The 22,242-nt window shown below is 32.6% G+C and overlaps 1 protein-coding gene and 1 long non-coding RNA gene across 3 annotated transcripts; both read left to right on the top strand.

Annotated features, from left to right (window-relative positions):
• Window positions 1–10,449: 10,449 nt before the first annotated feature.
• LOC111402248 lies at window positions 10,450–18,245 on the top strand. 2 transcript variants are annotated; one of them, XR_002704203.1, is made up of 2 exons: window positions 10,450–10,551; window positions 17,018–18,245. It is a non-coding gene; the product is annotated as an uncharacterized LOC111402248 (long non-coding RNA). The 2 variants fall into 2 exon arrangements; XR_002704204.1 differs by lacking the exon at window positions 10,450–10,551 and adding an exon at window positions 14,094–16,002.
• A 1,168-nt stretch (window positions 18,246–19,413) lies between these two features.
• On the top strand, window positions 19,414–21,080 carry LOC111400654. Its single transcript, XM_023028052.1, has 4 exons — window positions 19,414–19,612; window positions 20,350–20,418; window positions 20,628–20,679; window positions 20,779–21,080. Exons 1-4 carry the CDS (start codon window positions 19,503–19,505, stop codon window positions 20,854–20,856), a joined length of 309 nt encoding a protein of 102 aa, XP_022883820.1. The 5' UTR covers window positions 19,414–19,502; the 3' UTR covers window positions 20,857–21,080.
• Window positions 21,081–22,242: the final 1,162 nt, after the last annotated feature.

A 22,242-nucleotide genomic window follows, 5' to 3' on the forward strand; every position in this document is an offset into this window, starting at 1 on the left:
ACTTCATTCTCATCAAATAAACATATTGTAGATGTTTGCATTAACTGGATAAATGAACTTACAAGTTCTGAAAAATGAAATAAAAAACTTTCACATTTTGAACTCTCTCACAAACTTGTTAGAGCAAGGAACAGCTTATACTAAAGTTGAGATAATCAACATAACAAACATCCCAGTTGAAGTCAGCCAAATTTCGAATTTTACAACACTGAAGCCCCATTTGATTCCCATTTTTCTCCCTCTTCCTTTCAACCACACATTCTTCATTAAAATAATATTATACATAAATAGAAAACTTTTCATCTACATATTCTTTATCAATCTATCATTCTAAAATTCATTTTTTCTTAAAAATGGGTGCCAAACACTCTCTGAAAGAAACATTTAGGGTATGCATGTAAACATGTCTTTACATGGCTGGATGAAAATCTAGATAGTAAATAGTAATGTTAGATCCATAAGGGTAAAGTTCATCTCACAAATTCCGCAGAAAACTATCTGGAACTCAAATTAAAGTTAAATTTCATAAAGCAAGAAATTTGCTAGAATCGTTAGGGGATATACCTCATATAAAAGGTGTTTCATCCGATCACTTATCTATCTACTTTCATCTCTCAAAGCAACACTAATCGCAGGATGTAACCACGGGGCATTGTTGAGCCATGCATCCACAGAAGGGTGACCTGCAGCAAGATGGCACCACCGTATCGGCCCAGCTGTGTGTTCCCAGTATGGGGCAGCTAACTCAGCAACAGTTACCACATCCTCATCACCTAAGAAATTGAACTGCTGAGTGCACAACCCTGCATCAACTTGCACTGTTTTGACAAGTTCAGAAATTCTAGCCCACCCAATTGGAACCCAATGATTGGAAGCAGTCTAATTAAGAGTTGAAAAGCCCAAACACAATATTAAACACAAGATACTAAGGATCGATTAATAACAGACAAATAAAAAACTTCCAGAATGTAAAACTAAACACAAAAGAATTTTTCGGCCGAAGCCTCGGAGGTTCGGTGACCTTTTTAACACCTAGTCCCATGTTGAGCATCTATTCAAGAACAGATATTGCTTGATTGCACTATAATGCCTTAAACTGGCAACAAAGGTTACAAATGTTTAGTCAATACCAGAATACAGTATAAGAGACTTATCTCTTCACAAAGAACCAACAGATCTGACTCGAATCACACAAGAAACTGCAGATCTAACTTCACGAACCCAGAATAATAGTTCTCACTACTATTACATATTTCACTCAAGAAATCACACGTATTCATGGCTAAACTATCAAAATATCATTTCAAATGAGATGTTCAAAAATAATGGCGAATCAGAAAACCTTAGCCACTCAGAGAAGACGAACTCTCTCGAAATGAAAAGGCAAAAGAAAAATCTGTGGCCAAACAAACCATCCAAGTGTATTTATATCACCAAATGACTCATCCAATGGTTCATGATATGCCAAGTGTTAACATCCAGTGTAAAGATCACTTTATAAAATCTCATTTCCATAAAACGTCTTTAGCTGAAAATTATGGGAGCATAAAGAACCGGGTTCGAGTCACAACATTCTCCACCTTGCTACCATAGTTTTCAGGTCATAGTGCAGCCAAGAGCATATTACATTCTCTTATTTCATACGCTCCAAAAGTACCTGTAAAAAATTACAATGTATCAATAGATTATATCTTTAGATAGTTTTTAAACTTGTTTAAAGGTATTATCTTGATCTCCATATCAGAAGGATTAACCTGAGTAGCAACCTTCCCAATTTTCAAAATTCCTTTTGAAATTATATCCCTTATAAAATGATATTTGACATCTATGTGTTTAGTTCTATCATGATACATGAGATTTTTACTTAGATGTATAGCACTTTGGTTATCTGAATATAAAGTTGCATTTTCATCAACAAAACCAAGTTCCTTTAGTAATCCACTTAGCCAAATTCCTTCTTTAAAGGCATCAGAAGCAACAATATATTCTGTTTCAGTAGATGATAAAGCTACAATCTTTTGAAGTTGAGATTTCCAACGAATCACTGTACCACTTAAGGTAAAGAAATAGGATGAAGTTGATTTCCTATTATCTCTATTTCCAGCAAAGTCTGAATCAATAAATCCCTTTAAAGTTACCCATTCTTTATCCAATTTAAACATGATACCATAGTTAGATGTCCCTTTCAAGTATCTTAAAAGAAATTTCAAAACATTTCAATGTTCTTCCCCAGGATTAATCATAGATCTGCTAAGTATACTAATACTGAATGCAAGATTAGGTTTTGTGCATACCATCAAATACATCACAGATTCAATCACATTAGCATAAGGTACATTCGACATTCTATCATATTCTTCATCAGTTTTAGGGCAGAAATTAGTAGAGAGCTTGAAATGATTTGCAAAAGGTAAGGTAACAAATTTACAATCAAGCATATTAAACCTTTTTAAAATTTTATTCACCTAATCATGTTGATTTAAGAACATTATATCTTTTTCTTTGTCTCTAAAAATCTGCATACCAAGAATCTTTTTGGCAGCTCCTAAATCCTTCATATCAAATTCAGATTTAAGTTTCTGTTTAATAAACTCAATCTCAGACTTATCACAGTTGGCAAGTAATATATCATCTACAAAAAGTACCAAGTATAAAGAGTTTTTACCTCCATTACCTCTACAGTAAAGGCATATGTCATAGTTGCTTCTTTGAAAGCCAAGTTTCAGTACAAAGGTGTCAAATCTTTTGTATCATTGCCGTGGGACTTGTTTTAAACCATACAAAGATTTCTTTAAAAGACATACAACTTTTTCAGAATCACCTTTTATAAAACCAACAGGTTGTTTCATATAAATTTTTTCATCTAAGTCACCATACAAGAAGACAGTTTTAACATCTAACTGATCCAGTTCCTACTTAAACTGAACAACAAGGGCAAGAATACATCTGATTGTGGTGTACTTAACAACAGGGGAAAAGATTTCATTGTAATCTACACCCTCTTTCTGTGTAAAACCCTTAGCAACAAATCTTGCTTTATATCTTACACTTTTGTTTCCTCCCTTTCCTTCTTTTATCTTGTAAATCCATTTACAATCGATCAACTTTCGATTCTTTGGTCTCTTTACCAGTTCCCAAGTATTATTCTTAAGAAGAGATGACATTTCTTCATTCATAGCTGCTATCCAATTTTTAGCATTTTTGTAATTAATGGCATCATTATAAGAGCTTGGTTCATTTTCAAATTGTTCTTGATAGGTAAACAGTGAAACAAAATTATCACAATCAAATCTAGAAGGTATTCTAATTTGCCTTCTCTCCCTATCTCTAGTTAACTGATATTCATTTAGGGGAGGATTTGCAAAATCAGTTTGTTCATCAATATCAGATGATTGATTGTTTTCAGTTTCAGCTGTGATGCTATTTTCATTTCGATCAAGTTAAGTTAATGTAGGAACATGAGAATCAGTTTCACTATGAAGTTTCTCCACCTCAATTTGAACATCTTTTTCAGTCAGATTATTCTCATTTCTTTCTAAACCTCGCATAATAGATTCATTAAAAACTATATCTCTTCTAACAATTACTTTATAGCCCTTTTCATTGTAAAGCCATAATCTGTACCCTTTTACACTTTCACCATAGTCTAGAAAAACACACTTAAGTGATCTAGGTTCCAACTTTCCAATATTTTGATGGGCATAGGCAGCATATCAAAAAAATTTTAAATGTGAATAATCAACAGGATTTCTAGACCATACAGATTCAGGAATATCATAATTCAGAGCACTTGTTGGAGTTCTATTAACTAAATATGCAGCAATTTTTACTATTTCACCCCTAAAATAGTTTAGGCAGACCAGAACTTAGAAGTATACATCTCACTTTGTTCAACAAGGTTCTCTTCATCCTTTCAGCTATACCATTTTGTTGAGGGATATAAGTAATTGTTCTATGTCTTACTATGCCACATTCTTTGCAAAAATTATTGAATTCATAATTGCAAAATTCCAAACCATTGTCTGTTCTCAAGATCTTTATTTTGTTATCAGTTTGATTTTCAATCTGAATTTTCTATTCCTTGAAGATAGAAAAAGTTCCATCTTTTGATTTTAACAAGAAAATCCAGATTTTCCTTGAATAATCATTAATGATTAAAAGATAATATTTAGAGCTGGACAAGGTAGTCACTGAGGCTGGGCCCCACAAATCAGCATGCAAATACTCAAGTATTTGTTTAGACTAATGAATTCCAAGTAAGAAAGGAAGTTTAACTTTTTTTCCTATCACACATTTTTCACAAATACCAATTCCACCAAGATTTTGATTTCCAAAAACTCTTTTGTTTTGTAAGGCTTTTAAACTTTTCTTGTCAATACGGCTTAACCTTTCATGCCACAACTTTGCAAAGGTAAAGTTATCAGTTAAAGCAACAGTAGTCAAACCACGTAAAAGTTTTGCTTCAAGAAAATAGAGACCATGTCTCTTAGGGGCAGTAATGACCAAGTCATTTTCCCTAAGAATTTTCATATGTCCTTGACCCATTTTAATGTCAAACTCCATATCATCAAGCATTCCTAGAGACACCAGATTTCTTTCTAAGTCTGAGACGTACCTGGTTCCTTTTAAATTTAGGACATTACCATTTTCTAATAACAGTTTTATGGTTCCTATTCCACTTATTTTATATGTCATATTATTTCCCAATATAACCTGCCCACCCCATTGTCTTTTCAAAGTCAAGAAAACTATTCTTGTTTGGACACATGTGGAAGGACACCCAGATTCAAGAATTCATTCATTATTTAGCTTCTTTTCAACATTAACAAGGACCAATCCATCTTCGATTTTATCCTTATTGAATGCTAAGGCAGCATTCCCACCCTCAACTTTCTTTTCTTTTAGATCATTTTTCTTCTTATAACAGTCTTTAATGAAGTGACCCTGTTTCCCATGGTAGAAACATTTTTTCCCTTTAGCCTTGTTCTTGGATTTGGCTTTTATTCTCATTAAGGTTCTTAGAGTGATAGCTTGGTTTACTGAACCCCTTTCCTTTTGCCATAAGGGTGTCACCACTGTGATTATCCTTAGTTTCAGATTTGATTTCCAATACTTTATTTCTTAAGGCATTTATAATCACATCAGTAGTAAGTTCATCACTTCCATATTCAAGAGCAATCTTAATGTCTATATATCTGTCACTAATGGAGTTTATCAGAACTACAACCAACTGATCTTTTGAAAGTTTTTCATCACAATTGGCTAAGTCTTGGGTAAACTTTGTAAACTTATTCAAGTTATCATCTAAACAATTGAATTGTCCATTTTAAAAGAAAAAAAAGCCATTTTAACAGATAGCATTTATTTGGGATAGTCTTAGTAACATACTGGGTTTCAAGTTTGGTCCAAAGTTCAGAAGCAGTTTTGGTTTCACCAATAGTTCGTATCACATTATCAGAAAGATACAAGAAAATGGTACTCCATGCAACTTCTTCAAGTTCAGTTTTCCTAACATGATTCATATCTTGAGGTCAACTGTCATCTAATGCCTTATCACATCTCATTTGCATAAGTATGGCTTTCATCTTTTGACTCCACATATTAAAGTCACATTTTCCATCAAATTGAGCAACTTCAAACTTAGTAGTTGCCATATCAAAATAACGCAGAGTGCTCAGATATGAATCAAGAAGACAAGAAACAATTAATTTCAGGTTTTTGTGTAATAACAATACAACGGTGTCACAGGTTTTAACACAGAAGGACAGACACTAAAAAACAAGATAAGGAATACAATATCAGAGATCACAGAATTATGTTTCAGTGACTTCTCCTTCAAAGACCCTCCAGATGCACACCTGTACTGGATTTATCTCAGATCCCAAGGCCTCGTAAGAGCCTTTGACAAAGAATATTTTCTAGGGGCTTTTTGGTGTATGGTAAGTCAAAGGGAAAAATCCAGAAACCGAATTTAGAAATAAATTTTCCAAAAGATTCAGAAAGATCTCACCCAACGAGTTGTAAAAACTCGATATCCTTCAATCCTGCTTAAAAGCAGTTCCAAAAATTTTCAGATCTGCAACAGATCAGCACCTTCCTTCCAAGATCCAGGTACCTTGTCCCCAGTTTAGAGCTCTGATACCACTGAAAAGCCCAAACACGATATTAAACACAAGATACTAAGGATCAATTAATAACAGACAAATCAAAAACTTGCAGAAAAGTAAATTATTGCCATCTACTTTTTGAGAAATGGGCCAAGTCCTTCCACAAGAGTCCATTGGCTTCTTTGCATTTAAACTATATACATGATGAGATGACCGGTGCTTCGGAAAAGATTTTGGTACAATTGAGTTCTTATGCACTCGCACAAATTCAAAATAAAAAATAAGTCCATTGGTCCAAATTTTACTCCGAGGCATGGCGTCTTTATTGCAAAGAACTCTCTGTCTTTTCAGCTTCTTTGTTTTGTTGTTATGGGAGGAAAGATCCTCACTTATGCCGCTTGTGTTATCCACTTATCCTTCATGTGCATCAAACTGGAAAAACAGTTTACAGTCAGCAAAGCAATTCAGAGGAACATTGCTTCTTTGAGCAAAGAATAAAAGGATGAAAGTTGTGATGCAAAAATGGAAAGCCACATCAAGGCCAAATGGAAAAATCATCTGCAAGCTTTTGTAACCTGCTTAATTACAAACTCTAAATTTGGTCTATTTGCGTGCACATGAATCAAGTCAAACTAAATTCATGCTGCAATATCAGAATATACGAGTTAAAGAGTCGTGAAAATGCACAATGTATCAACAAGAGGATCGTGATTGAACTGAGAAGTAGATATACATCGTTTACCGCATGCAGACTTAGAAAAAACTTAATTTAGCTAAACAAAATTACCCCGACACGGGAAGAAAATCCCAGTTAAGGGAACTCATCCAACAAACGCAATATTAAGAATTGAATCAGAATGTCAAACAAACTCACTGAGTTTAACTGACAGCTGATGAATTTTGAACATCTCTAAATTGACCAGAAAATCAATAATTGGTTGTTATAAAAGCAAAAAAATTGGGGGACTAACTGCTCTAGATTCTATAAAAGGAAAATAGCAAAACTACTTCCCAGATGCATTCAGCTATTAGAGAAGAAATAATGTCATGTCTCGATGCACAATTTTTGCAAGAAAGGACGATAAAAGGGTAATAAATTACCAGAGAACATTGATTTTTTTGCCGAAAAGAGAATTAAGAATCTCGGGATTGGAAAGCACTGGAAGTTGCCAAGCGTTAAGTGTGTGTGTGTTCAATTTTTAGCGTCATCTGGACTGCTTCAAAATGAAATAATATTTCTAAATTCTATACAATTTTCATTATCATCAACAATTTACTTCATCATTTTTTAAAATATAAGTGATAATAAGGCCTGTTCGACAACCATACTTCTATTTTTATTTTATTTAAAAAAAAAAGAGTTTTAAATAGTAATTTGGGATAATGTGTGATTAAAAAATAAATTTTTTTTGGATCATGTACAAAATATTTTACCATATAAATATGTGGTTAAAAATGAGCTTGTAGAATTTTTTTTTTTTTAGATTACAATTGTCAAACAGGGGCTAGGATGTCAATAAATAACATTATTCATGTATAATAGATGAATAGTGATGTTTTGAAAAGCGTAAAATATGATTAGTTGTGGAGTCCAAGTTTCAAACTTTACGAGTTTAAACGAGACATATACATAAAAAGGCGTCTCATTTTTAATATTATTTTTAAATTTTTTGTCGTTCTAAAAAATATTCAATAATAAAATAATACATGTCAAACATCTAAAATTACAAAATATTATATTTACTTAGTCCTTGTAAAACAATCATTAAAACAACTTTTTTTCTCAAACTCATTTTTAACTATATATTCTCATAATAAAATATTTAGCCCCGTTTGTTTCCCATTTTTTACCCATTAAAATGAAAAATATGATCGTTATCAATCACATCAAGCTGCCAATTTTGAATTTCTATCTTTTGTGTGGAGCTCATAACGATTATATTTTTCATTCTCATTTTTACAAAAATGAAAAACAAACATCCCCTTAGTGCGTAAACCAAAACTTTTTTCTACTTTTAAACGATACATTTTCCAAATAATCACAATATTTCAAAATCATTTTTCCCAAAAAAAAAAAAAACTCAATTTAATTCTTGTCAAACTGGGGCTTAATAATTCCTGTAGTTAGTCAATTATATAATTTTTAAAGTTTTCAAAATGTAAAAGATAGACTATTTTCTTCATAGTTTCAACTTTCAACTAAACAAATAATAAATTTATAAGAGTATTATGCATAAGTTTCAGAATCATAATTATATAATGCAGATATCATCATATATTAGTTTTTAAAGTGAAACAAAAGGCTTCTAAAAAAAGAAAAAAATTAATAAAGGGTGCCTTGCTCATTAACTGATAAACTATTTCGGGCTTAATGTCAAGGTGGCTTTTTAGAATACTGTTGAGTAGCAGTAGAACTATTTCGAGGTTTCCTATATAACTATTGATCATCAGTCTGTCAAATTGAAATTGCCTTAAAAAGCCTTCAGGGCATATCTCCCAGTGACAAAGGGGAGGGCGGATAGGGCTCAATGCGGCAGTGTGCAGAGTTCGATTCCCCGCAAGGTGAAATTGACTTTGTTGCAAGCGGGAGTTACCATATGGGTTAACAGCCTTGGCCTATCCATGTGCTCTCCACCTTGGCTCCTGGGAGGCACATCCTGTGATTTACCTCCTTCACGATGGTCCAAGGCAGGGTCGGTGGGGGCCCTTAAGGTTGGGGTTCAACCTTTGAAATTGCCTTAAAAAGTTTTTGAACTTTCCTCTTGAAAATTATAATCATTGCAGCTACCACCCTCAATTTTCATCCCATTTACAGCTTCAATCCCCAACTTTTCATTTTCTACTCCAAAATGCTATTAAGTTGATGAAAAGTTTTTGCACTATTTAAACTTTAAATAATAGGGATTTCTCAGTTTAGATTTTAATAAATTTTAAAATATTATAAATTCTAACAATGTACCGGGTGTATTCATTTGATACTTTGAATGACTTTTTGGAATTTAAAAAGTTTAGAGGTATTCAATTGAAACATTTTGAGACTTCTAAAAGCCACGGTTATTTAACTGAGACTTTTATAAACTTTTAAAATTTCTAAAAGTTAGGGTATATTCAATTAAAACTTTTTAGAAATCTTTATAAGTTTGCAGTATTTAAATTTTAATGGCTTCTAGAAACTTTTGTAAAAGTTTTTGGAATATTAACGTTTAAGTAGAAAGTACTCATACGAAATCTTAAAATTTGTCTCTCATTAATCACGAGATTTTGAGAGACTTTCACAAAAAATAAATATTTTTTTCAGTCTTTCTTTCTTCTAACCTTCCGTGTACATGTATGATTAAAATTAACTTTTTTTTCTATTGATTATATTTCATTTATCTTTCTTATTATTTTATCTCTATTTTCTATGAAAAAATTAAATTGGATTCTTGTAACTATTTTTTTCTTTTTCCAATTCATTTTTTTGGTGAGAAATATCTATTTTTTTTATTAAGTTATAAAATTTTATGTGAAAAAATTATAATTAAATTTAAATATATTGATTTTTATTTATTTTTAAAACTATACTATACTAATAATATCGAATAATATGTATGTATAATTTTGATTATTATTTATTTAATTAAGGTCTTAATTTTTTTTAATTATATGGTAAGAAGAAGGGAAGGAAAATGAGAATTGTGGGAACTAACACCTTTGTGGAAATTTCACACTAGATCAATATGAATTCTATTTCAAATGAAAGTTTTCAAAATTCTTTTGAATTCCACAAAAGCCTATAAAAATTTTAAAATGAAAATCCATAGAAGTTCACGAAAGATTTCTACTAATTCCATACAAATTTATAAAAGATCCACAAAATTCACAAAAGTCATCACTTAAAAAAAGTCCATCAAAACCTTTAAAAATCTCAATTGAATATACCCCCTAGAGTTGCTTGTTTTCATGGTGAAATTTAACAATGATAAATAAGTTATTAGGTTTACATTTTCAGTCAGTGACTATTAATATAATCATGAGAAACTTAAGTGACTATTTTGGTTAGAAAATTACTTCTAAAATGAATTATTATTATTTACAATTTTCAACGAAGGTTGTTGAAATTAATCCAATTAAATCGATCAATATTGTATAAATAATAAATAAATTACCTTTGTATGAAGTTGATTTTTGAAAATAATTTTATGAAAAATGTAGGTTAAAATGTTATTGAAAATAATGATTTTTTAATACTATGTAATTAAATGAGTGCTTGGAAATAATAATTTTTAAAAATCAGTTTTGTACAAGGCTCTATGAATACGTTTCCGATCCATTGAAATTCTTTTGACCCTCCACGAACAAAAGTCAAAGCCCTAGACAATACCCTCCGCCGCGCGTCTCTCTATATTTATATCCGAGTACCAATCTTTGCTCAACCATGGAGGCGGCTTAGCAGAACACAACTGTAAGCCTTCTCCTTTCAGTATTTCAACTACAAAAATCCGCTGCCAAATCTAGATATTAAAGGATGCGAATTAATATGCATATGTTTATAGTACTCTGTGGATCACTGCATATTTTACTTTTATCGACAGAATTTGGGTAAAAATCGAGGAAAATGATGATAATTTTTTGTCGCCCCAGTCTTAATCTACATCTACATCTACATCGTAGATGCAATGTGGTGATTGACATTTTGTTTGATTCCTCTTATTCTTATAAATTTATTTTAATTGTTATTTGATTTCTGAATCTGAATGTCATATCCAGTTTCTATATAATTACGTGCGTGCTTTCTTTTGTTGACATAATTTACATCTAATCTGGAGATGTAATGTGTTGATCGACATTTCAATTGGTTCCTCTTTTACGTATAATTGGGATTTTTTATTTTTTATTATTATTTTTAATATTGATTTCTGAATCTGATCATGATATCCAGTTTCTGTATATGGAGATGTGAGGATGTTTGTCCACCTATTCTGCAATTGAATGATGATTATAAAACATGCACTACCATCTGATCTCTATTGCTTCTATCAAGATTCTTGCTTCTTCTTCTTCTTTTATTTATTTATTTATTTTATTTTAAAATTACATATTTTTATTTTCTCAAATCTGATTTTCTTGTACACTAATTATAATAATTAAGTTATGCAATCACTGATGAAGTTACCTTTTGTTACTGATTTATGCGTGATTACTACAGAACTTATCACCATCTTTCGGCTGAGATTGCAATATATCATCTTTCTTTTCCACGTCCGTTTCACAACTTTTTTCTTACTATTTTTTGTAATTTACTCTTGTGTGGCTCTATATTTTAAAATCTAGTTTCAACCACATATTCTTTGAATAGAATAAATTTGTTGATGCATCCATAACTTTTTCTCTACTTTTTAATTGTGCATTATTCAAAAAAATTACTTTTCTCAAAATCATTTTTCAAAAAAATCTTAACCCAATAGGGAACAAAAGAAGTGCATAAAATGATGTTGCCCGTGGTATCTAATGTCCTGAATCATATTCTGTTGTTGGATGTTTCATTTTGAGGGCAGAAATAAAGTAAAGAACAGGTCTTGCGACACGGATTGTTTTAATTTTAAAAGCTTTCTGTTACTTTAACCCTGCTCATATTTGTTTGCATGTTAAAAGATGTACTTTTGTTCTATTTATTTATTATTTTTTAGTTTTTACTTCTCATCAGTTTTATATTGTTAGCCCCCGTTTGGTTTTGATTTTTCAAGCTAAATTTTTTTTTTTTGACCGTTGGTTAACATGGTCACACGTCATTTTTGACTTCTTCACTTATAGGTGGAACCCACATTTTTCTCTAACGGTCAAAAAATTGATTCTAAAAATAAATACCAAACATGTCCTTAATCAAAAAGTTGTAGAATGTTAGGCTACAAATAAATATCAACTTAAGTTGGGTTATTAGCATAAAATATCCCTACGTTTTGGCGTGTAAAATGTCTTTACGTTTCAATTTTTTGCATTTTTCACCCTTATTTCCATGTTTCATTGTCCAAGTCGTTCTTTTCTAATTTTTCAATAAAAAATTGTGAAATGATGAATATAGCATCCTATTTAAATAAAAAAACAAAAGAAAAGAAAAATAAATAAGTAATTGTAATTATACTGTCATTTTTTTTTAAAAAAAATGCAAATGAATCCTAAATAATTTATTAAATTTTTTTTAAAAAAAATCCACTCTTTTTCCTCCTCCACTACCACAAAACCAATCCCAATCTCCCCAATATATTTAGAGGAAATTACGCAGCTACAGCTACTAAAAGATCACATTTCATATTCCAGGGCTGAAGTTTATTTGTGCAGTTTTCAGGTTGGAAATATTTAACCACCCATCCACTACAAAACCTAATCCTCATCCTCGTATCTCTTGACTGTCTTCTCCCAATTCTTAACAGTATTAGCGCCTTGGAAGATGTTTTCCAGTGCGACAGCATCACCACCATCTCATCGCCAACACTACCACCACCTCGCTGTTGTTGAGCGATGGTTGGTCATCTCTATCCCCGTATCTATTCTCTTCTCCCAATTCTCAACAACGGTAGCAGCGCGCCATAAAAGAAAATCTCCCGTGTGACGGCGTCACCACCATCTCGTCGCCCTACATAGCAATGTTATTGAAGTCGTAGAGCAATTTTGGGTGGTTTGGGACAAATAGTTGTTTAGATCTGAGATGAGATCTATGTTTTGGTTTTGAATGTAGCGGATCTGACGATGAATTGGTGGCAACTATTGTGGTTGATGGGTGGCGATGGTGGTGAAATGGGAGTTGGAAGCTGCTTTGGAAGTGCAGTATCTGGATTGGGGAGACGATGGTGCACTAGTAGCGATGACAAGGGTGGAGATGGTAAGGTGTTGCTGTTTACAGTAGCCATGAATGAATGTTGGTTGGAAACGATGGTTATGGTGTTGGAGATGGTGAAGTGGCAAAGACGTTGGTGATGGCTTTTGTAGGGTGTTGGTGGATCTATATCCGTTTTGTTTGTGGTGAGGTGATGTTAGTTGCGGTGTTTGAAATGATGGGGTTGTCGGAGATGGTGGTGGTGGTTTTGGCAATAGCGATTTTGATAGCAATGCGACTGGTGGTAGTGGTGAGGTGGTAGTCATAGATGATTTAATTGTTTGTTACGAAGAAATTGACATATGTGATCAATCATTTAGTTATACGTGACCAATTATTTAGTGTGACCTAAAAATTTAATAATCCGTGACCAAATGATTTGGACTCGAAATAATCTATGACCCATAAATTTTTGACTTGTGACTTTGAAATAAATTGTGACCTACAAATTTTTAGATTTGTGACATCGAAAAAATTTATGACCAATTAATTTGATGATATGTGATCACTAAATGAATTTGTGATCTATAATTTTGAATATGTGATCATTAATTGTGTAGCTGTAACTTTATTATCATTATTTAATAAATATTTTTAATTAATTAGTTAAAACCTGATTTTTGCATTTATGAAACTTGTAATCTAAATTTTGAATTATGCATAGTTAAAATTTTGATTTATGAACTCTTCCCATATATTTACACCTCCTACCTGCTAATTGTTGAAATGTCACCATCTATAAACATGCGTAGCCTTCTTCTCCACAGTCAAATAGGATCAAATCTTTGTCGATGAACTCATTTACCGTAGTCCCAATAGCATCCACCATTGTAATGTCCTGCAGTAAGGTGAAGATCGGGATGGTTCGATAGGCAAAGATGAAGCCAAGTTTGGAAAGTTAAACCTATCGTTTTAACCATAGTTATTAAACTTGACCCGATCAAGGCACTGGATATCGGGTTACTAGTCGAACCGGTAAGTTAGTGGTTAGACCGGTAGGTTAATGCTTAATAATTATAAAATATTTTTTTAAAATATAAAGTTTTTCTTCTAGATAAAATAAAAAAATTTAAATTATCTATCATTAATTATTTATATATTATTTTGTTAAATATTCAACTCATTTTAATTAAAATAATTATTATAATCTTTTAAAAATATTTTTAACAAACTATAAATGATTTAAATATACATATTTACTGCAAATATAAAACAAGAAACAATTGATCTCTAGTAGTTATATGGTACTTATTTTACCTAGAGGTCCAAGGTTCAAATCTTTTAAAAGCAAAAAAATTTATAGATAGGCTTTTAAACTTGGTCAAACCAGTCAACCGATCGAGTTAATATAAAAATTGCCCGGTTAACTCGGTCAACTCAATTTTGGCCGAGTCAATTGCATTTCTATGAAAATGTTCTACCCGGCTCAATCAAGGGCCCGGGTCACCGGTTCTTCGGCCCGACTGGCCAGTCCAAGCTGGGTTTAATAACTATGTTCTTAACCTTTGAGAGTTAATAAATAATCAAATTTTGACCAACTGGGCATATGCAAGATCTGCTTATAATAACAATCTAGAAAATCCCCAACAATGCAATCGCGACAGTTGCCGGTTCCATTTAATGGGATTCCAAGGGGAATGATGGAGTGAAGGCTAAGATAAAGTTGGGTTCAAAATAGTTATGGGTTTGCCATTATGTGCTTTGGTTCCGGAGGAACAGTTTCGGTTTGCCATTACTTACTTGGAAATTTGTTTAATTTTTAAGTTAAGTGATTGGTGGTTAGAGAATAGGCCGTCATGTACGGTGGAACGGTTCTGGGTGGGCTTCCGATGACCATAGAAGAAGTGGTGGTGTTAAAATTTATTTATTTAAAATAAATACTATTAGTTTGTATTTTGTTCTAGTCTATAGCCATTTTGCTTAGTGGTTAGAGTTGTTTAGAAAATGACTGTTGTGGTAGCTTTTCTTTTGCCTAGTTTATTGGAGTCAGTTTTTTGTAATTGCCTATATAAAGGCTATGGGTTAATAAATAAAATGATCAATTTCAATACCAACTCTTCTCAATTTTCTCTCTCATGTTCTTCACTTTATTTGGTGTAGTAGAACATTATCATTTCCAGTGCAGCAAAACACTATTTTTTCTTTTATCTGTAGACAGTGGTATCAGAGCCCATAACCCACAGTTCTCAGGTTAGAAAGAGATGGGGAGTAGAGAGACTCGACGAAAGTTCACCAATGGCTTCCAAAAATTTTGTAAAGCCAGTCATTTCGTGGTTTGATGGTCATTATGACCATTGGAGTATCTTATGGAAAACTTCTTAAGATTTAAGGAGTATTGGCATGTTGTTGAACCTGGTACAGCAGCACCTACAACACCTAATAATGGCATGGCAATTACATATGACAAAAAATAGAGCCGGAGGGGTTGAAGTTGAAAGATGTAAAGGCAAAAAATTATTTGTTCCAGGCCATTGATCGATCTATCCTTGAAACTATTCTCAGCAAAAAAAAAAAAAAAAACTTCTAAGGATATTTGGGATTCAATAAAGAAAAATATCAAGGCTCTTCCAGAGTAAAGTGTGCACAGCTTCAAGCCTTGAGAAGGGAGTTTGAGACTTTACAAATGAAGGATGGTGAATCCATGACCATCATTGTGTAAGGACTATGGAAATAGTTGACAAAATGCGATTCAATGGTGAGAAGATGGACGATGTTGCCATCGTTGAGAAGATATTGCGTTTTTTGGCTTCAAAGTTTGATTACGTTGTTTGATCAATTGAAGAATCCAAAGACATAGATGTCCTTTCACTTGATGAACTCCAGAGCTCGTTGTTGGTCCATGAACAGAAGATAAATCAAAATTTATCTACAGAAGAGCAAGCTTTAAAGGCTTTTACCTTTAACCATATATTCTTGAGGTAAAGGTGGAGGAAAGGGAGATCGAGGCAATATGGATGGCAATTGTAGCAGGCAGCAGCCAAATGATCAAAATAATGATAAATTTCATGGAAAGGCAGAGGATGGGAATTCGACAAATCCAAGGTAGAATGCTTTCAAAGTCATAGATTCGGTCATTTTCGTTCCGACTGTAATACTAAGCTGCTTAATGACAAAGAAAAGGGATAGGAATCAAATTTTACAGAAAAGAAGGAAATAGAAACTCTATTGATGGTTGGTTAAGTCAATGAAGAACATAAGTCAAATATGTGGTATATCGATACAAGGTACAGCAACCACATTTGTGAGAGTAAATCTTCTTTTTCTTATCTAAATGAAGACTTTCGTTCTACGATGAGTTTTGGTGATTGTTCTATTGTTAAGGTAATGGGAAAGGGTGAAATTAATATTAGAACTAAGAACGATTTTGTAGAAACAATTTCCAATGTCTTTTATGTTTCTGATTTGAAAAGTAACCAGTAAAGTGCTAGTTAATTGCAAGAAAAGGTTATGTAATAACTATCCAACTTGGTGTTTGTGAGATATATATTCCTTTTAGAGGAGCTATTGTTGCTATTCAAATAAGTTCAAACAGGTTGTTTCCCTTGAAGATTGAAACTGCTCAACCTTGTTTGATGGCTGGAATAAAAAATCCTTCATGGCTTTGGTATTTTCGTTAGAATAATACTATTTACAATCACTCACTATTGTAATCATCTTATGTGGCACACATGTGATGGTGAGTGATTTGATATATGTGGCAAGAAGAAATTATCAAATTAATACATCAAATCACAAACCGCAATGTAGAATACCATGTAAGGTGACTACCGCAGTGATCGACTATGAATAACATTACTTTTTTCGTTATGGTAATTTGAACATTGGTGGATTAAGGACATTTCAATAGAAATATATGGTGACATGTCTTCCTCAAATTGTCACTCCTTGTAAAGTTTGTGAAGAATGTGTTGTTGGAAAATAATACCGTTCTCAATTTCCTCAAGGAAAGTCATGGAGAGCAAAAAAAATGTCTTGAAGCTAGTTCATTCTGATATTTGTGGGTGCCAATTTACCTTCTTAATGATTATTTTCAAAAAACATGGGTTTATTTTTGTAGGAGAAATCAGAAGCTTTTAGTGCATTCAAAAGCTTTAAGGCGTGTGTGGAGAATTAATCATAAAGTGTCATTAAATCTCGTTGCACTGATCATGGTGGAGAATATTTCAAAGGAATTTGATGTTTTATTGTGATAGGCATGACATTTGAAGGGAACTCACAGCTGCCTATCAACAAAATGGTGTGTTAGAGAGGAAGAATAGAACCATCTCAACATGGTGAGAAGCTTGTTGGCAAGAGAGAAAATTCCCAAAAATTTCTATCCCGAGGTAGTAAATTGGGGCATTTATGTGTTGAACAGAAGTCCTACTTTTTCTGTTCAAAACATGACACCTGAGGAAGCTTGGAGTGGATGGAAATTGAAAAATGCATTATAGGGACTAAAGCAAGCACCAAGAGCTTGGTATAGTCGTATAGATGTTTATTTCTCAAGAAAAGGGTTTCTTAAATGTCTTCACGATCATAAGCATTTTACAAAGCTAGGAAATAATGATAAAATGCTTGTTTATGTGCCTTTAAGTTGATGATTTCATGTTTGTTTTTATGATGAGTTTTGGAGTTGTTTCACGGTCATCGAAGAAACAACAAATTGCAACTTTATTAACCACAGAAGTTGAATTTGTTGTAGCAGCCTCAAGCTCTTGTCAAGTTGTTTAGCTAAGGGGGCTATTGGAACACTTCAAAACCAGCAAAAAGGTCCAACAATCATACACTGTGTCAACTATAAAAATTTCGAAAATTTTAGTTCTACATGGAAGGAGCAATCATATAGATGTGAGATACCATTTTTTGCGTGATCTCTGCAATGGTTGTATAGTTAATTCAATGTTCTGCAAGAGTGAAGAGCAGGTGGCTGATATTATGACTAAATCGCTTAAACAAGCAGCGTTTGTAAAGATTAGAAGAATGCTGGGAGTACGTTCTTCACAGGATGTCATTTTAGATTCTTGAATTTCTTCTTAAACTGATTTCTGCAGTTATCAGTTTAAGGAAGGGTGTTAGGATTTATTTATTTAAATTAATTACTATTAGTTTGTATGTTCGACTCTATAGCTATTTTGCTTAGTGGTTAGAGTTGTTTAGAAAGTAACTTTTGTGGTAGCTTTTTTTTTTTTTTCCTAGTTCATTAGAGTTAGCTTTTGCCTATATAAAGGCTGTGGGTCGATGAATAATATCATCAATTTCAGTACCAACTCCTTTAAATTTTTTCTCTCATGTTCTTCACTTTATTTGGTACAGTAGAACATTATCATTTCCAGTGTTGCAAAACATTGTTTTTTCTTTTATCTGTAGTCAGGTGGTGGGAAAGAATAGATCGTGGGGGCATCAACTCTTCTAGACAAGAAAACACCGATTCTAATATGTTTTTTCTTAGCCTCGGGATCCCTATCAAACAACGCTCTCATGCCTGAACTAGGCTGCTGTTGTTTGTGAGATTGTTGTAAAGTTGTCCACCGACAACCCTTTAGGCCAACCCCTAATTTGAAACATTTACGGGTACCCACTTTTCATTTGCCCAAGTCAAGGTTGTTTCATTGTTTGTTGTTCCTTCAGCTATAGGAACTAACGAACTGTAAATTCAAAAGAAAAGAAAAGCTTAATATATTCACAAAATAGTCCAAACAAATGGTAAAATACTAGGAATTTTATTTGAAATTGCTCAAGACTTACTTGCGTGGCTTGTGAATGTTTACATGAAAGGTGGGTATAGTTAGAGTAAAACCCAAAAACGAGATTTGGATTTTGGGTGGTGGTGGAGGAGCAGGAGGGAAAAAAATTTAATTTCTAATTATTTAATAATTTATGTGAGATTTGTTTTTATTTTTTTTAAAACAAATTGGGATTGTAGTTGCAATTAGTTCTTTATTTTTTTTTATTTAAATGGGAGGGTATATTTGTTATTTAAGAGCTTTTTATTGAAAAATTGTATAGAAATGACGATTTGCACAATGAAACATGGAAATCAGGTGAAAATGCAAAAAATTGAAACGTAAGGACGTTTCATACACTGAATGCCAAACGTTTGGACGTTTTGGGCTAATAACCCATTTAATTTTGAGGACGGGTTCTGGGTTTAGCTCAACCCTGGCCATTGACAATATCTCATATAGTTCAAGCTTAAAGTTTGAGAATATAACTAGTCGACCATTTTATGCAATGCTGTGAACCTTCCTTAAAAGCTAAAAGAATTAATCATAATATTCTATGTTTGAGAAACATCACAACTAGAGATAAAGAATATTATTATCCGATTGGTAGGTAGGATGAAAGAATCTGGTCTTTTGCCCTTCCTTGAAAACAAAGTTTAACATTTACAGCCCCACAAAATTTCTTTAGAAAATACAGCTTTACAAGAATAGAACCAAAAACCTTTACATTGGCACTTGTATAAAGACTTATTACAATTTCAAAACATGCAATTGTACACAAACCATAATTTTTTCTTATAGCATTTCTTGTCCCTGTGAATACTTAGATCTATAAGAATGGCCAATAGGCAGCTAAAGCCAGTTACAGGATTGCTTTTAGTTCTCAATTTTTGCATGTATGCAATAGTTTTGGGCATTGGTGGTTGGGCAATGAACATGGTTTCATAATTGGCATGTTCTGTTTCTCATCGAAAATTCTATGTACGTACATATGCGCATACAAACACGAGTAGGCATAGAATGGCCCACTTGTGCCAAATCGAAATAGTTTTAGGCGTGCAAAAACATGATGACTTATGCCTTTATTAGGCCGTCTTGAAACATGCACAAGCACGAAGTAGGCCTGACATGTACCACCTCAAAATGTGCACACACAAATATAAGAAATAGGCTCTGCATTCTGTTACAAAGATTGTACCAATGATGGTAGATGGTATTACTCAAATAGTTTAGGTGTTCAATAGTTTTGGGCATTGGTGGTTGGGCAATGAACATGGTTTTACAAATTGGCACGTTTCGTTTTGCATTGAAAATTATGTGTATATTTGAGCCTTTTTGACAAACATGCACATACAAACACAAGTAGGAATAGAATAGCTCACTCGTGCCAAACCCAGAAAATTTTAGGCATGCAAAAACATGACGGCTTTTGCCTTTTATTAGGCTGTCTTAAAACATGTACGAAACTGGGCCTGACAAGTGCCATCTCAAAATTTGTACACACTGTAAGAAATAGGCTTTACATGGCATAGCTAGCTGTGCCAGATCCCACTGCCACAAAGATTGGTAGTATGCACCAATTGTGATAGATAGCATTACTCAAATAATTTTGGTGTGCAAAGTGCTGTGCCAGCACATGCCACTTCAAAGTTGTAATTGGCCGATTTACATCTTTATGATGGAGCACGAGTAGCCTTCCTGCTGCAATTTCTGCTACCACCATTGCTTGGACACTTACTCTTCTTGCCATTGGGTGATTTATATTTACATAGAGCTTGTACAATTCAACTTAAATCATTCTTCTCCAAGAACCCTGTTTAGCTTATCATAATTTTTGATGGACATTAATTATTTCGAGTTTCCGACTGTAACTTTGTTAAGGATCTCCATTTGTTTTATCATTTTTTATGTCGTGCATTCTAGTTTTTCCTTCTTCTCAACTAACAAGAACTTTACGTGCAGCTTTGCGTGCAAAGAGATTGAACTCCAGATCAGAAATGCTCGTCTGGAAAGTGTTCGACGAATATTCATTTTGTGTAGAAGGTTTCAATACTTAAAGTAAAAAAACTATTTAGTACTAATGAGTGATTAAATTTTTATTTTTTTTTCACAGAGATCAATGGAAGCATTTCTTATAATCCTTTCAGCCACTCAACTCTTGTGCATAGCTGCAATTCAAGGGGTTGCATGAGCAAGGGGACTTTGTGTTGAGAAATGGTCTTCAATTGTGCCCGTGTGATTTTTGATTTATTTTATTTTCTAGTTTTATGAATTTTCAATTCATTTGTGTTGTGTCATTTTGTTAAAATGCGTCACAACTCTGCAAGTAATGTTATTTTACTTCTATTGGAGTTCATCACCCGTCTATGAGACAGTGCCAAATAGCATTATTCAATTAATGGAGGTGTGCCGAACAGAGGAAAATAATCTCACTAAATTAGAATGAAGTTACATAACACCATTGATGTTTTATTTCGATATAGGTGACAATGGACTTCATTGATATATTGTTCAATAAATTTGGAATTCATTTTGATTTATGGAAAATTAATTGATAGGACATCGATAGTGCTTCATAATGTTACTCCTAATATTATGGGGGAAGCAAGCTTGCATTCAACCGATTGACAGAAGTAGACATTTAAGGCAATTGATAAAGTATGTTTGGCGAGAATTCTGCATATGGTAACTCAATGGTTTTCACTTTTCATTTGTTGATTTTCACTTGCTTAAAATTAAATTACCTATTGTGAAAAATTTATAATTGCGTACAAGATATTCAACTTCTTATTTACATATTTCATAGAATTCACAAATTTTGTTTATTTTTTACCACATATTTCTTTATAATCCACGGTTTATAATTACTTAAAATCTTTGTTAAACAATCACTTATTTTGATAGAAAGTAAAAGTTACTTTTAAGTTTTATAAATAAATGGTAACAAACTAAAAATTTGTAATCGAAAGCAAAAGAATAATTAATTTATTAAACCATGTTGGAGGTCAAAAATCTACCATCTCAATCCGTAATTTAAGAGGGGGAAAAAACAGCAAGAAAGATTTCCTTTCCCTAAATTATTAATCATTTTTGTTTACTTTTGGTGTGATTTTCATTTTACTCGTTTAAAAATGAAGGAAACATATTAATAATAACCATGGAGAAAATATAGTCAAATCTACGAATGGAAAATTGGAACCAAAATGTAAGCATAAAACCCTATAAATGCTCGTAAATTTCTTATTTAAAGGTAAAATAGTTATCATCAACATATGTAATTTATTTAATTTATCACTTATTAATTTCCTCATAAGTAAGTTATAATTATGAATTTTGAAGCTTAATATCCAAGGAATCCACGAAAGTTCGAAATCCTAGATAACTTTCAAACGTGCCAGTGCAATGACGCAAAACTTTTACATGTTTCTTCTCTGCAACTGTAAAATTATTTTATTTTTCTCCGAGATATTAGCTCAAATTAGATTGAAAATATTCCACATAAAATCATTTGTTTTAAAATTTGTTGCTTGACCATTTGCATATGTATTCCTCTAGTTATAACTTTAGATTAATATAT

The sequence above is a fragment of the Olea europaea genome, chromosome 10 (assembly GCF_002742605.1).
Source record: "Olea europaea var. sylvestris chromosome 10, O_europaea_v1, whole genome shotgun sequence".
Classification (NCBI taxonomy): domain Eukaryota; kingdom Viridiplantae; phylum Streptophyta; class Magnoliopsida; order Lamiales; family Oleaceae; genus Olea; species Olea europaea.